At 39.7% G+C, this 13,718-nt stretch overlaps 4 protein-coding genes across 7 annotated transcripts; 1 reads left to right on the plus strand and 3 right to left on the minus strand.

The window, feature by feature from the left end:
* Positions 1 to 1,565: 1,565 nt before the first annotated feature.
* On the minus strand, positions 1,566 to 3,105 carry LOC137582338 (uncharacterized). Its single transcript, XM_068296840.1, has 3 exons — positions 2,945 to 3,105; positions 1,944 to 2,891; positions 1,566 to 1,885 (listed from the first exon to the last, which is right to left on the minus strand). Exons 1-3 carry the CDS (start codon positions 3,012 to 3,014, stop codon positions 1,854 to 1,856), a joined length of 1,050 nt encoding a protein of 349 aa, XP_068152941.1. The 5' UTR covers positions 3,015 to 3,105; the 3' UTR covers positions 1,566 to 1,853.
* Positions 3,106 to 3,490: 385 nt separating this feature from the next.
* Yif1 (Yip1d-interacting factor 1) lies at positions 3,491 to 5,343 on the plus strand. 4 transcript variants are annotated; one of them, XM_068296443.1, is made up of 4 exons: positions 3,496 to 3,514; positions 3,572 to 3,655; positions 3,933 to 4,471; positions 4,530 to 5,343. In XM_068296443.1, the coding sequence occupies exons 2-4, from the start codon at positions 3,601 to 3,603 to the stop codon at positions 5,148 to 5,150; spliced, it is 1,215 nt and encodes a 404-aa protein (XP_068152544.1). In that variant the 5' UTR covers positions 3,496 to 3,514; positions 3,572 to 3,600; the 3' UTR covers positions 5,151 to 5,343. The 4 variants fall into 4 exon arrangements, with proteins under 4 accessions (XP_068152547.1, XP_068152544.1, XP_068152543.1 ...); XM_068296446.1 differs by having other exon boundaries at positions 3,491 to 3,628; XM_068296442.1 differs by having other exon boundaries at positions 3,513 to 3,655.
* Positions 5,344 to 5,497: 154 nt separating this feature from the next.
* On the minus strand, positions 5,498 to 9,123 carry LOC137582157 (fibrinogen-like protein 1). The gene is made up of 3 exons (XM_068296604.1): positions 9,051 to 9,123; positions 5,694 to 6,480; positions 5,498 to 5,633 (listed from the first exon to the last, which is right to left on the minus strand). Exons 1-3 carry the CDS (start codon positions 9,121 to 9,123, stop codon positions 5,498 to 5,500), a joined length of 996 nt encoding a protein of 331 aa, XP_068152705.1.
* On the minus strand, positions 7,690 to 13,608 carry LOC137581735 (WD repeat-containing protein 20). Its single transcript, XM_068295983.1, has 4 exons — positions 12,700 to 13,608; positions 11,220 to 11,408; positions 9,266 to 11,149; positions 7,690 to 9,198 (listed from the first exon to the last, which is right to left on the minus strand). Exons 1-4 carry the CDS (start codon positions 13,306 to 13,308, stop codon positions 9,139 to 9,141), a joined length of 2,742 nt encoding a protein of 913 aa, XP_068152084.1. The 5' UTR covers positions 13,309 to 13,608; the 3' UTR covers positions 7,690 to 9,138.
* Between the last annotated feature and the right edge of the window lie 110 nt (positions 13,609 to 13,718).

The following is a 13,718-nucleotide window of genomic DNA, read 5'->3' on the forward strand; positions in this document are numbered from 1 at the left end:
AGCTTAAACGAAGTCCCTACCTACTTATGCGCCCACTCAGTGCATTTTATTTAATGCTGATAGTGGCATCCCGCTCGCACCCATAATCGTGCATACGGACTTGCCGCTCTCAGCTGGTTCTAGGCCTGTTTTTTTTTTTTTATTGTTGCCATTTCTTTGATTTTCCCTCATCCTGCAAATGGCTTTGGCTTATAGACGTCACCACTTTCGGTTCCCTGACACTTTGCTTTGGCACTTTCGTGTTCGATTCAGCTTTTGTATGTATTGCCTCTGCTCGGCTTCATCTTTGGTTGGCATTGCTCGGCTGCGATTGGTTTATGCTGCGCTTCGTCAACATATGGCAACATATTTTACTTTCTACTTAACTTCATTGCATTTCATTTCATTTCATAAAGGAAACGTTGAGCGCTGAAACGCTGAGCGATTTCAACATACAAAGGAATATTTTACTCAATTACATGCTGCCCCGAATGAGCATCAACTTTGACCTTAACCCCAAATAAATAAATAGGCAATAAGAGACCAAAGCCTTTTAGCTGTGCCACCATTTGGAAACAGGTCGACATAAGTATGTATTAAAGATTTGGAGATTTGAATTTTTAAATTGTTAAAAACAAAATCTGTTCATTTAAATGCAATATCGATCTTAAAATAATCGACTTTAATTCATTGAAAACTTAATTTTATTGCTCGCTCATTCAGAATTACATATCATAAACATAAAAAAGGCAAATACACACTTAAATTTAATGAAATGAATTCAAAACTTCTATGCCATCTCGGATAAAAGTATCTTTAACTTTCTGTAAATACATAAAAATATAAGAACCAAGTTTTACATAGAGTTAACATTTCAATATTTCACAAGAAAACAATATGCTTCAAAAAGTATTTCAAACTCTTGGTTTCTACTAATTCGTCTCTTTATAATATAGTAAGATTATAGTAAGATTTTAATTTAGTAGTTCTCTTAGTCGTTAGCCAAAGATTATATATTTTTTTAAACAAAGTTAGGAGATTTCATTAAACTATTCGATTATTTTTGACTTCTTTTTAGTAGTTTTTGGTTTTTCAACATTTTAAGATAAACCAATATTATACATATACAAAAAAGTCCTTTTGTCGGATTCAAACCCATTTCTCTATGTCGCAGACAAGTTTTTCCAATCTACTCTGCCAAATGGACTTATGGTTTAATCGAATATTCTTGTGGAAGTGAAGATTGTATGCTATTATGTTGGCATGATCGGACTTCAATTTAAAATTAACTGCGTGTTTGCATAACGAATGGATATATGTAGTCATTATAATCTACTTATATGTCATACTTTGGCACAAATTTACTCAACTATCTGAAAAATGCGAAGTGGCACTCTAAGATATTATGCAATAATTCACATCAGGTGCTTGAAAGTGTTCACCGGCCGCCATTTACATTTACATTTGCAATTACATTAATATCCACTCAGCCATGTGGGCGGGCAAACCCTCTGTCCTCAAAACTCGCTAATGCCGAGCATATGGACAGTCGCATGCGCGAGGCGATGCGAATATAAACAATGCAATTGGCTATTTGAAGAGGCCGTGGGCCACCTTTAAATTACAATTAATTTTTAATTAGACTTAAATTTAAATTTACATAGTAGCTTAAGAGCTGCTGCATGAATTCGATTAACATAAACTCGTATACAAAGGAATTGTCAAGGAAGCGAACGAAACGAAAACATAAACTTAGGAAAGAAAAACGAAACTTAAAACTTAACATTTTGCTCATCACAATCGGGAAAGAGATGGGGAAGATGAAATGATTTGCTCGGTGGGAGTAACTTTTATGGAAGTGACCATATCGGGTTTCATTTCCGGCTGCCAAAAAGTTTGCCTCGCGCTGTGTGAAACAAAAATTTAATGAGCAAGGGAAGAGCACAGTGGGACAAAATGCTTACCATGAGATGATGTGGCCGGAGACAAGGCATGCGAGCTGGCATGCCGTTTCATTCGCGGTGTATCCGACTGACCGAATGTAGTGGGCGCCATCGTTGTAGTAGCTGATGTTGTGGTGGTGCCAGTCACTTCTGTTGTCGGCATTGATTTGTAGCGTTGCAATGATGTGCGCGGCTTCTTGGGCTGACTGGCCTCGAGCATGGCTTCATCAATGGCAGCCAGCCAGTCCTCACTATCGTCTTCGTCCTCAAAGAATTTCATATAGAATGAAGACCGTTTTTCCTTCTCATTCTCCTTCTCCTTCTCTTTATCCTTGTCAGGTTTAGGGGGCGTTTTTTGTGTGCTCTGCAGCTTCGATTCCAGCTGTGTTGAAGCCTCCATTAAAAAGAAATCAGTTTCAGAATCATTAAGAAACTCTGCTAGAGCTGGATCTTGGAGTGGTGGCACTGGCGGCTCGAGCGGCTCTGATGGCAATGGCTTAGGTGCTTCCAGTTGCTTGTGGAGCTTATCGCAACGTTCCTTGAGCAGCATGCGACTTCTCTTCTGCTGAGCTCGCCACTGTTCATTGTCCAACTGATTGCGTCTGTCCTCACATCCCTTAATACTCATCTGTCTGCTCCGATCCTTAAGGCGGCTGCATTCGGTGGAATCGAAGCCACTGTCTGTTGTGGAATTATTACGATTCCAGCGCCAGCCAACATCGGGACTCTCCGTCACCATTGTCTGTGAAAATAGGCAACTGGGCGACATGCTAATATCCATTCGAGGAGAGAAATCCACACTGTCGTCTAGGCTCAGTGTTTTTTTGTTTGGCGGTGTGCACTCCACATGATCTGCAACAAAACTTGTAGATGAGGGAGAGCCTGGCGCCTCTTTTCCTGTGGTTGTTGTTGCTGCTGTGTTTACATCCTGAACTGCGCAACCGTGTCGATTCCGACTTTGGGGCGAAGCTAAAAACAGAATCTTTATGTTATACTTTAAGTGCAGCAAATTCAAGACTTACCACTATGCCTCTTTTGGAGCAAACGAGTGCTGAGTGTAAGCGATCTTCGTTTAACCGAAGCGTTCTCCATGGAAATAATTTAATGTTTAATTAAATTTTTAATTTTTGGAGGCTTCTTTCAGTGCTACCAGATCCATTGATTTAGATTTTTCTTTAAGTTGTCTGGCAACGCTATTGTTTATCCATAATAGTGGCAGTCGGATAAAAGTGTATCTAGAGATGGGAGAAATATTTACTTAAGCTACTCGCGATTTCTGTGTTGAAAAGTGAAAAAATTGGGTTAAGAGATTATAGTGTTGGCAAACGCTATTTTTTATTTGGCGCGTTGTTTGACCGCCCTGGCAGCCAAATATTCTACTCCAAATTATAAAGTCGAGGAATATTCGGCTGCTCTGATAATATTCAATATTCGCAGCAGTACATCAAACACAAATGCCAGCTTAAATAATGAATAAAACTCAAGTTCGATAAGTCGCCATCGAAAAATTTACATCGATCTATCGCACATTATAAATTCCATCGATACTATCGAAACGGACTCCATCGATAATTTCCCAACTCTAATTCACGGTACGTGTCATACCGAAATTAAGGATTTTTACTTATTTATTTATAAACACACTATAGCGGCGGCATCAGATTAAAAGCAATAAGAGATGAACCTTAATTACAATCCGAATGCGGGTATGCGGAATCGTAAGTGGGAAAATTGTAAGGAAACAAGCTGCGCAAGTATACCACAAAGCCGCCAATGCCTCTGGAACACGGTTTGAAGCGGAGTTTTATTTTGTTGCTACCTTCTGATCCCTCCTGCATCCTCTACCGATCCGATTTACACTAACACTCTTTGACCCTGTTGCGTTTTGTGATCTTGTCTGCTGCGTGTGTAGCTTGTTTTACTTTTTGTTTTCCCACGTCACTGAATTTGCTGTCTCTATGTACTTATGTCTCACCGTTAATCCCTCAACATTTTATAACCTCCCTTTAGCGCAAGGTGGTAACCGTCGTCCACAGAGAGTCAGCGATTTAAATGCTATGGGGCCAACTGCTCCTATGCCGGGACCTTCCTCCTATATGCCGCAACCAGCGCCAGGACCCACAATGCTCGACCCCAATATGTATGGAGCAGCAACTGCAGCTCCTCCAGTGAACAACTACGGGTTCAATGGAGTCCCGCCCCAGCTTCCACCTCAACAGCAGCCGCAACAACAGCCAAATTATAGTTACCCTCCTCAGCCACAGGGCCCAGCAGCTCCACCTGCTTATGGATTTAACGCACCACCCCAACAGGGCGCGGCACCTGCTGCCCCCGGCCAATATCCGGCACAGTTTGCAATGTTTCAACAACCCATTGTGCAGGATATGGCCATGCAATATGGGCAAAAACTGGCCGACCAAGGCAAACAATTGGTCGAAAACCAGTTTGAGAAATGGGTGCCTGTTTCCAAGTTAAAATATTACTTTGCCGTTGATAATGCCTATGTGGGAAGGAAGCTACGCCTTCTCTTCTTTCCATACATTCACAAGGTAATTAGCATCAATTGAAAAAGAAGAGAAATATAACTATTTATATATTTAATTGCAGGACTGGTCACTCAAATACGATCAGGAGCATCCAGTGCAGCCTCGCTATGACATAAATGCCCCCGATCTATATTTGCCTACAATGGGTTTCATTACATACGTTATCGTAGCCGGACTTTTGCTAGGCATGCAGAAGCGCTTCTCACCGGAACAACTTGGCATACAGGCCTCTAGTGCCATGGCCTACAGCGTACTGGAATTGGTCATCTACTCCATAGCGTTGTATGTGATGAATATTAAGACGAGCCTAAAGACTTTGGACCTGTTGGCATTTATAGGCTACAAGTATCTAAACATTGTGGCCAGTCTAATGCTTAGCACTCTATTCTTTCGATCAGGCTACTATATGGCCTTAGCCTATACAAGTTTCGCCTTTGGCTTCTTCCTGCTACGAACTTTAAGGACAAAGCTTTTACATGACAATACGCCAGCTGCACCCAGTGGTGCAATTAACTACGATCCTTATGGCAATCCACAACAGTTTGACTATAGCGGCGGTAAAAAACGAAAGCTTTACTTCCTATTCATGGTGATAATTGGTCAGGCTTTGTTTTCCTTTTGGCTCTCAAAGCATTTGTATCTGGTTGAGACCGAAAAATTGGCGGTGCCCCCAACAATTTAGATATATTTTAAACACATTTAATTAGTAACTCGATCGAAATTATAAAATTGTGCTACTCACCAATGTAAAATCATTTCCAAAATGTTGAATTTTCTTACATAGTTTACATATAATAATAATGGTTTGACGTTACTGGAAGAACGATAATCAAATATAGTGAATCTTGATCATCAATTCAGATGCATGAGAGAAATGTAAACCCATATTTTTGTTAATACAGATTACATTTTTATATAAATAAAAAAAAAAAAACATTCAATGCAAACTAGGTTTATTTTGGCCCAAAAGGTAAAATGTTAAATGGTCCGTGCTTTTTTCAAATTCTTGCAGGATCCAATGAATTGACTTTATGTCAGTGCCGGTCGTATCATCATTTGGGCAAATGTTAATGATATTGTGTAGTTCCAATTGCTCCAAGATCCCCAAGAAATTCCAGTTGTGTTAGCACTTAAACCGTCAGCATGATACAATCCGTTTAATTTACTGCAAGAAAACGATTTAAGTTATATTACATGGTCATTGTTCCAATTCTTGTTTACATACCTATGGTTACAATCATGGTACCACCACCCACCGCGCTTTTTATAAGCACAATTAAAGGTGTGATTCCCATTATCCTGATCTCTGGTTGAAAACATATCGCCAACATGTTGCGTTAAGGAATCCCCGGCAGTTCCTGTGTACTGTCCGACCGAAATTATTTTATAATAGTCCTTTTCACCAGCCACGTTGAAATTGTTATAGCGAGCATATTTAGTTGTTCCAGTAACATCTCGCATTTGAATGTATAGCTCATACTGCCTTGATTGGGTCAGTAGATGTAGTTTCTCAAGACCAATAAAAAAATTTCCATTTATATCACCAAATCCATTCTGGTAGTCAATCCAATCCCGATCAAAGTCCACACTTCCATCTATGCGTGTCTGAATCACAATCCAATCCGGTGAAGGCGATATGTAAGACACTTGAAATGCTGTTAGATTTTTGATTTGCATCTGGTCAACACGATCTACATATGGACTCAAGTATGCCAGATCCTTTTCTTGCCGTTTGCATATAATTATTTGAAGATTTTTATCTTCCACTTGTGCCGATAGATTAGTTATTGTATTAAGTTGTTGCTTGTTGATCTCGACCATTTGAAAGAGCAAAGTATCCTTGGCTTTTATTTGAGTGTCCTTTTCTAAAAGTTGCACTCTAGACTTTTCCACCTCCTCTTCCAGGATATTGAGATTTTTAAGCAATTCAGCATTAACTTCTCGATCCTTTAACTGAATCAGCCCCTTCACAATGGGCTCCACCTCATTTAAACAATAGCCTAGGCACTTGTCTTTGTTAAAAAGGATAACATTCTAGAACAAGTTTTAAGTATTGTTTGCTTTTAAACTAATTTTAGTACAAGTTGCTGATACTCACCAAATTTGTTGGATCGATGTTTACTTGATCTGCCATTAATCCCTGGAGAAGCAACGGAAATAGAACCACTTTAAGCAGTTCTTTCATGTTTGCCTTTTACTTCTCACGTCTGTCAACTGAATTGTTACTACATTTTTCGACTCCGTCTTCTTTATATAGGCCTTGGAGTTCTCAGGAGCGGACTAGACAAATTGGAATAGAATCATTCAGGGCTATAACTAACGAAAATTGAGTTGCTATAACAAAAAACTCCAAACTTTTCAACAAACTTTCTGACCCAGATTCATTTAAACAATATTAATCCATCTTAGTTGATTCATCTTATTAGATCTTCTGAATATGGACCCCACACATTCTCAGTCCGGCCGTGAGCCAAATGTTATCAGTCTTAACTTAAGATTCTTAACTGCCCTTCAATAAATTATTATAAATCCTTAGATGCTTTCGCTGAAGAATTATTTGTCGACACGCTTAAGGAAAAATAAATGGGATCCTACATTTAAAAGAACCTCAGGAGACAATTAAACCATTAGAGAAGTTATAGTAGACATTGTACACCCTTGCAGTCGTTGAGTATTGCGATTTCTCTAAGCTCTGCCAATTCAAATTCAATCTAATTGAAACGATCGTTCATAAGCCATTTTATATGAAAAACCTTTGAACTTGTTTTTTACCTAAGCAAATACAATTCTAATGACAATGCAGATGTTCATAATGCGTGGTACATTCTATAAATCTAACAGACCATGCCGCTAATGTCAACGCTTTCTTTTGGCTTCAACGATAAGATAATAGATAGAATGATCACTTAAGTCTGGGTAAAGGTCCCTTACTAAACAATAAATCAAGCATATCAAGAAGAAATCAAACGCAGAAGAGGACTTCCTTTCATTTTATGAGAGTTTCACTGGGTAATATAAAGATCTATTTTTTTTTTGTCTATTCTGATAAATAGACATTTAGTTTAAGCTAAAAGTAATAGTTATAATACTAATGAGAAATTTCGGTTCATTAAATCTAAAAAATCTAGTTAATTCACTTTCTTACTTTTGAATTGAATTCTCTGTTTAAATTAAATTACATTTTCTTTAATTTTATGTTTTATATATAATTTTTATTGAAATTTTTGCTTCTTGGTTGGTTTTCTTGTTGTTTTTTTTGAAATTTGTTTGTTCTAACGCCTTTCAATTTTTTGTTTTTCACATCGTTCTTCTAATCAATTTTATAAAATATATGCATGCCTGTTGGTTTTATTTAGTTTCTGCTCAATTTCGATTTTCCTGTGTATTTGCATTAAGTCTAATTTGTTTCATGAAATCATAGGCATAATAATAATAATATAATAATCCATCGTAATAATAATAATATAATAATAATAATCATAACAGTTCCTACATTTAGATTAGTTTCGCATACTAATTACATAGTTGTTTAGTTGATACTTCGTTAGATTTTATTAGATTTTTTTGTGGATGGGGGGGGTGGCCTCAAAAATTGCAAATCAGTTAATAGCACACGGGATGTGGGATAGAATACGCTAGCTTTGCTTCCATTATTGTGGGTGTGTGAGTTTGATTTAGCATATTTATTCATTACTACTATTCAGTTTATATGCTATATGTTTTTTGTTTGGTTTTTTATTTATTTTCTGTGTGTGTGTGTGTGTTTCTGGGGTAGGCTAGCGCTTAGTAAATAGTTATAAACATGCTTTGCTTTGATTTGTTTTCAACAAATTTCACGTACTAAAAAAATAATACCTTTACAACTAATAATATAAATTTAAATATAGTTATATATACATATTATATATATGAATATATATAAGTGTATACAGATTCCTATATATACATATGTACCGCACGTCCATTATCATACGAAACAAGGCAATATTCAAAAATCATGGGGGCACAGCTAAACTGATGCATTTCCAGTGCCATCAATAATTTATGATCTTTCTTAATATTTCGTTTTGCAAAGCTAATTGGAATGCAGTCAAAAATTTTTACAAATTTTAAGTTAATATCATAAAATTTTAATTTGAAATTTGATATTCTATCAAAGATTCCTTTTTTGTGAAGACATTGAAGTTCATGGATTTTGAATACAGACTTATTACGTATGATAAAAACCTGCTATATATAAACATATACATTTATGTATATGTATATATATACATCCACATACATATATGAATTTATATACATACATATGTATATGTAAATATATTTAAATAATTGTATATATATTTTTGTTCTGTTGCATTTTTCATATAAATCGTAGGTATGTTTTACATATCTATATATTGTATATATAATTTATATACGTGTAGTTCTGTTTTGTGTATGTGTGTGTGTTTTGTTTTTAAACTCATTTAGGCTAACATTTGGAATACAAAATATGCAACATAAAAAACCATTTAAAACTCTGTCTATTCAAAAAATATTGTATTATCGAAATGAATCGCCTAGCTTTAACCTAGATCACCGACACTGCATGCATCCGACTCCGCTAGATACTGCTGCTGCTGCTTGACAAGATTACGCTGATAGTTGACCATGTCTATTTTATTGGACTAAATAACCGTGCCACCGGGAGGCGCTGTTTGACTGGGCGATAAGTGTTGATTAGCATGCTGAAATATTGAATGAAATTTCATGGATTAATTTTGGTTTAAGTTCGTCAAACTAATTGCCACTCACTGTTGCATGGCCCGGCCTTGCCCATGTATAGATAAATCCATCCTGACATGCTGTAAGAAAGCAATCTTCACGAAATATTAAGGCCGATAGACGCTCATGGGCTATTTTCTTGCAGATAAGTGGCTCCAGAAGCGGACACTCATCGAAACGTGGACAGGCGGGTGTGCCAATTAATTTCATAGGATCAAAGCTGCTAACACTGGTGGAGTTATGTGTGGATTTACCCAGCTTCAGTGAACCAAAGCTATGGGCCGTTGAGCTGCTTCCGATTAGAGCTGTACCCGTGCCCGATGTCGATGATTCCAGCGTGCTGGAATTACCGAAATTCGAGGAGCTGCTGTTGTTACTATTGCTGTGATTATTATGTTGTTGGTAACTCTTAAGCATGCTCATTGCCTTGCGGTGCTGGCGATGTGAAGTAGAGGTGCTAACGCTCCCTTCAAAATTCAGAGTCGATGACTTTTTATCCGAGTTATTCAGGAAACTAAAGTTCGACAGTCGCTGCGTTAAACTATTAAAGGCGCTAAATCCGCCGCTTCCAGAATTGGAGGACTTGGTCGAACTATTGGAAGTCTTGCTGTTATAGCCGGATGTGGTATATGAAGATCGCTGTTGTTGTTGCTGTTGCCCATCAATGCTGTCCGATTTGGTGGTACTGATGCAATTAGGAAATTTAATAGAATTGCTGGTGCCATGGCCTCGACTTGTATGAGACTTGGATGCATTCGCTCCTGATGCTGCTGCTGCTCCTGGAGTTGGTCCAACAGAAGATGGTGTAGCCCCATCTGTTTCACAGTCATCGGGTGGTGTTGAGGATTGAGAGGATATTGTGCAGTTGGCTGTCGAGAACTTACTGGAGCTACTATTACTGTGCTCCGTAGCACCACCGCCAGCACCATTACCACCGGCTGCCTCTCTACTGGGACTACAGCTGCCAGAGTCCGCACGTTGTCTAGCCTGACCCATAGCCACGGGACGTATTAGCTTAATGCCATCGGCATCAATTCCGCCATTCAATTGGGTGCTGTTCACCCGCTGACGCAGGGCCAACGGATGTCTGAGTACATCTTCTGTAATATCCCATAGACAGATCTGTGTGTCTTGGCTGACCGAACCCAGGCGATAGCTAATGGCGAGCTTATCAGGCGCCAGCGCCGCCGACGAAGCATCGGAACGAAAAGAGGCTGAATGCGGACGTTGCCTGGCCGTACCATGTAGCGGCGTGGAGTTCTTATCAAATCCCTCGAATCCGCCGTTTGCCGTGGAGTCGCCCGAGAAGCGTGCTTCCCGCGATGCCGTATACTCATTCAACTGATTCTCATCATCGCTAAAATCACCGCCATCCCAATTCGTGTATGATGTGGTATATGGATCAAAAGCCACCACCGAAACCCATGAGCGATGGCCCTGACCGCGAGCCACCACACGGCGCTCCTGCAGGGACCACACAGTCACTAGATCATCCTCGCCACCGACAACAATGTATTTGCCATCGGGCGACCAGCAGACGCAGAGGAAGCCGCCGAAATAGGAACGTGCTATGCCCAATAGCTCCATGGTGTCGTACAGAAAAACACGCAGGAAGCCATCCTGAGAGACCACAGCCAAATGGGAACCGCAGGGCGAGAAGCAGAATTCGTTAATGCAGCAATTGTCGGTGCTAAAAACCCATTTATAAAGCGGGTTGCGTGTGGACTTTGATTTGCAGGTGAGTATCGTGTAGCCATCGCCCATTTTGAATGGTTGATAACTGGGCGCAGTGGCAGCGCACGGCAGTTCCTCATTGTACAGATACAAATGTCCAGAGGCGTGCGAGGCGAGAAATAAATGTGGAGAATTCGGTAGCCATTTCAGGCAGGTCACTTTGGTCTTGTCAATGAGACGCTGCCAAATGAAAAATTAAATGATTTTTAGTTTTTTTTTTTTCTTTGATAAAGAATTTTGTTGTTCTCACCTCCTCGTTGAAAAGTTTGCGTAGCTCCCGTGGTCCCGCCTGTGGAGAAACCAATTGTATTTGTCCCGTCGTGAAGCCAACCAAAAGTGGTGCTCCTGTTGGTGTTGCTGCGTTCGCATTGAAATCATGACAGCTAGGATTTGTTCCCTTGTAGAACTTTTTATCGATCGGTTTGCTCATCTCGGTGCCCTGTAAATGTATTATTATCATTATTATCTACAGGTTTCTAACGTCTTGGGAGTGTGAACGTGCCCCCGACAGACACACACACAAACTTAAATGATAAACAGGAACAATAATTAACACATTGCGTCAGCGAATTCTACATATATGGAAATTGACGGCTTGTTTTCGAAACGAGGTGGCAAAAAAGAAGAATAGATTAGAATTGATCTGGGTCCAGAGCTAAGCGGCAAACATTTCAGCTCAAGCTGTTGCAAATAGACAATGCCAAAGAAATTAGAAACAGCTGCTGCTGCTACATAACATCAAAATGAAAGTTGCATATTCTAGTCGCAAGTTAAATACTCTATTAAAGAGAAGTATCGTGAACCTGAATGGTTTCTAATGAAACAACCAACACACTTGCCAGTTGTTCAAAGGCCAGCTCTTACTTAAAGTTTTCTCAGTGTGTGGAAATGATGACTCCAGCGAACTAATGTTCTGGAGAATTTATAGTTGATAGGAGAAAATGTTTATTTATACATATATGTAATGTAATATAAGAAACTAATTTGTTGTTGTGGAAGAGGAGCGCAAAAAACCGATAAGAATTTGATATGGTTCTAGAAATATTTATAGAAGGCTTTCTAATGTTTAGACAGACTGAACGAAATAGAAGAACAGGTTACCATGTTTCGATCTAAATGGACCAAAAGAATTTGACTTCATAAAAGTTTAATGGACAATAAGGCAAGTTGACAGTACTCTAAATGCATAGTACTTATACAATTTTCAGTTTCATTATCAGCTTAAATAATTCCTTACTGCATAAAGTTACATAGAAATTTCTAACAATGCATTCGGTGCCATGACTACACCTGGTTAGGGTATACAAAATGATCCGCTAGCAAGTGCTTGCCTTCAAGTGCAATAAACATTGAAATACAAGCTACACACAAAGCGTTTTGATCAACAAATTGGTCAATTGAAGGGAGGGGGACAAAAAAGGGATATGGATACGTGAAACCGGCCTCTTCCCTCCCCAACCACTTGTGTCAATTATTGGTCACGGCCCCGTCGTCGTCACCGTCGTCTCCGCCATCCCCAATCCCCAAAAGCCAAATCGCAATATGCAATCTTCTGCTGCAATTGTCGCCTTATCTACGCCAATGGTGATAAACCTAACTGGAAGATGTCTGCCTGGGGATGTGTGTTTGAGTGTGTGTTTCTTTCGGCAGTGCCACGTCAAAAACTGATAAGATCCAAATAAAGAACTATGCAAATTAGTTTTGGTGTTTGGGGGGCTCTGTGATCTTACCTTTTTGGCTCCACGAAATGCATAGACATAGAGATCGCGACCAAAATTAAAGCAAATGCGATCGCCTCCTATTATTGGATTGGTGGCCATACCATTCTGGTCGATTACGCTGCCATTCATCATGGAGTGCATGGAGATACCGCCACCCAGGCGGGCATCCACAGTGCTGTTGCTGTTATAGTTACTATCGCCGCCAGCTCCCCCGTTGCTTGTTGTTGCCGGCGAGGTGGTTGTTGTTGGTGTTGTGTTGGTGGATGCTGTTGTGGGAGTGCTAGTAGTTGCTCCGCCATTGGAGGAGTGTGTCCGATTACTGCTTGTCGTTGTTGATATTGTTGTTGTGGTTCCTGCTGCAGTTGTTGTTGTTGTCGTTGCTGGAGATGATGGCGCCGCCGGCTCATTGGGCACCCTGTTGCTGTTGCTACTGCCATGAGCCGGATTTGGAAGCGTTACAATAGAAACGCGAACCTGGGGCGAACTTTGATTACTACTATAGCCCACCCGATTGGGACGCGAGTACTCGGAAAGCGTAAGCAATCGGTAGGTGCCCTCGCGCGTTACGAATTGCGTTTTCAGATCGTCCTTGACATTGGCATCCAGTTGGCTGGCCATTACGTAGGTGTGTCTCTCTATCTCTCAGTAAAAGTGGCTCCCGCTCCCACTTTTACCTGCTGCTCTACTGCGCCCCCTCCCCCCGCAAAAACCGAAACACAATTTGCTGCTGGTGTCTCAATCGGTGTTTTCGGTTGAATCCGTTGCTGATTTTCACAAATCGTTAATTTTACTATTTGCCACTAATTAACCGTATGCTGGTATGTGTATGCGTATTTGTGGCTTTGCGCTTGCACTTTTTTTTTTTTTTTTTTAATTAGATTTAGATTTTTGTTGTATTTTAAAGGTCTGTTAACAACAGACTCGAAATGGTACTGTTAAAAGTTACTCATTCTGAGCACTGAGTTAACAGTGCACGCAAACGATGCTGTTACTCTTGACAGCCGTCGTAAATATTTACGTTGTCTTAC

Source organism: Drosophila tropicalis, unplaced genomic scaffold (genome assembly GCF_018151085.1).
Source record: "Drosophila tropicalis isolate 14030-0801.00 unplaced genomic scaffold, ASM1815108v1 contig_859, whole genome shotgun sequence".
NCBI lineage: Eukaryota > Metazoa > Arthropoda > Insecta > Diptera > Drosophilidae > Drosophila > Drosophila tropicalis.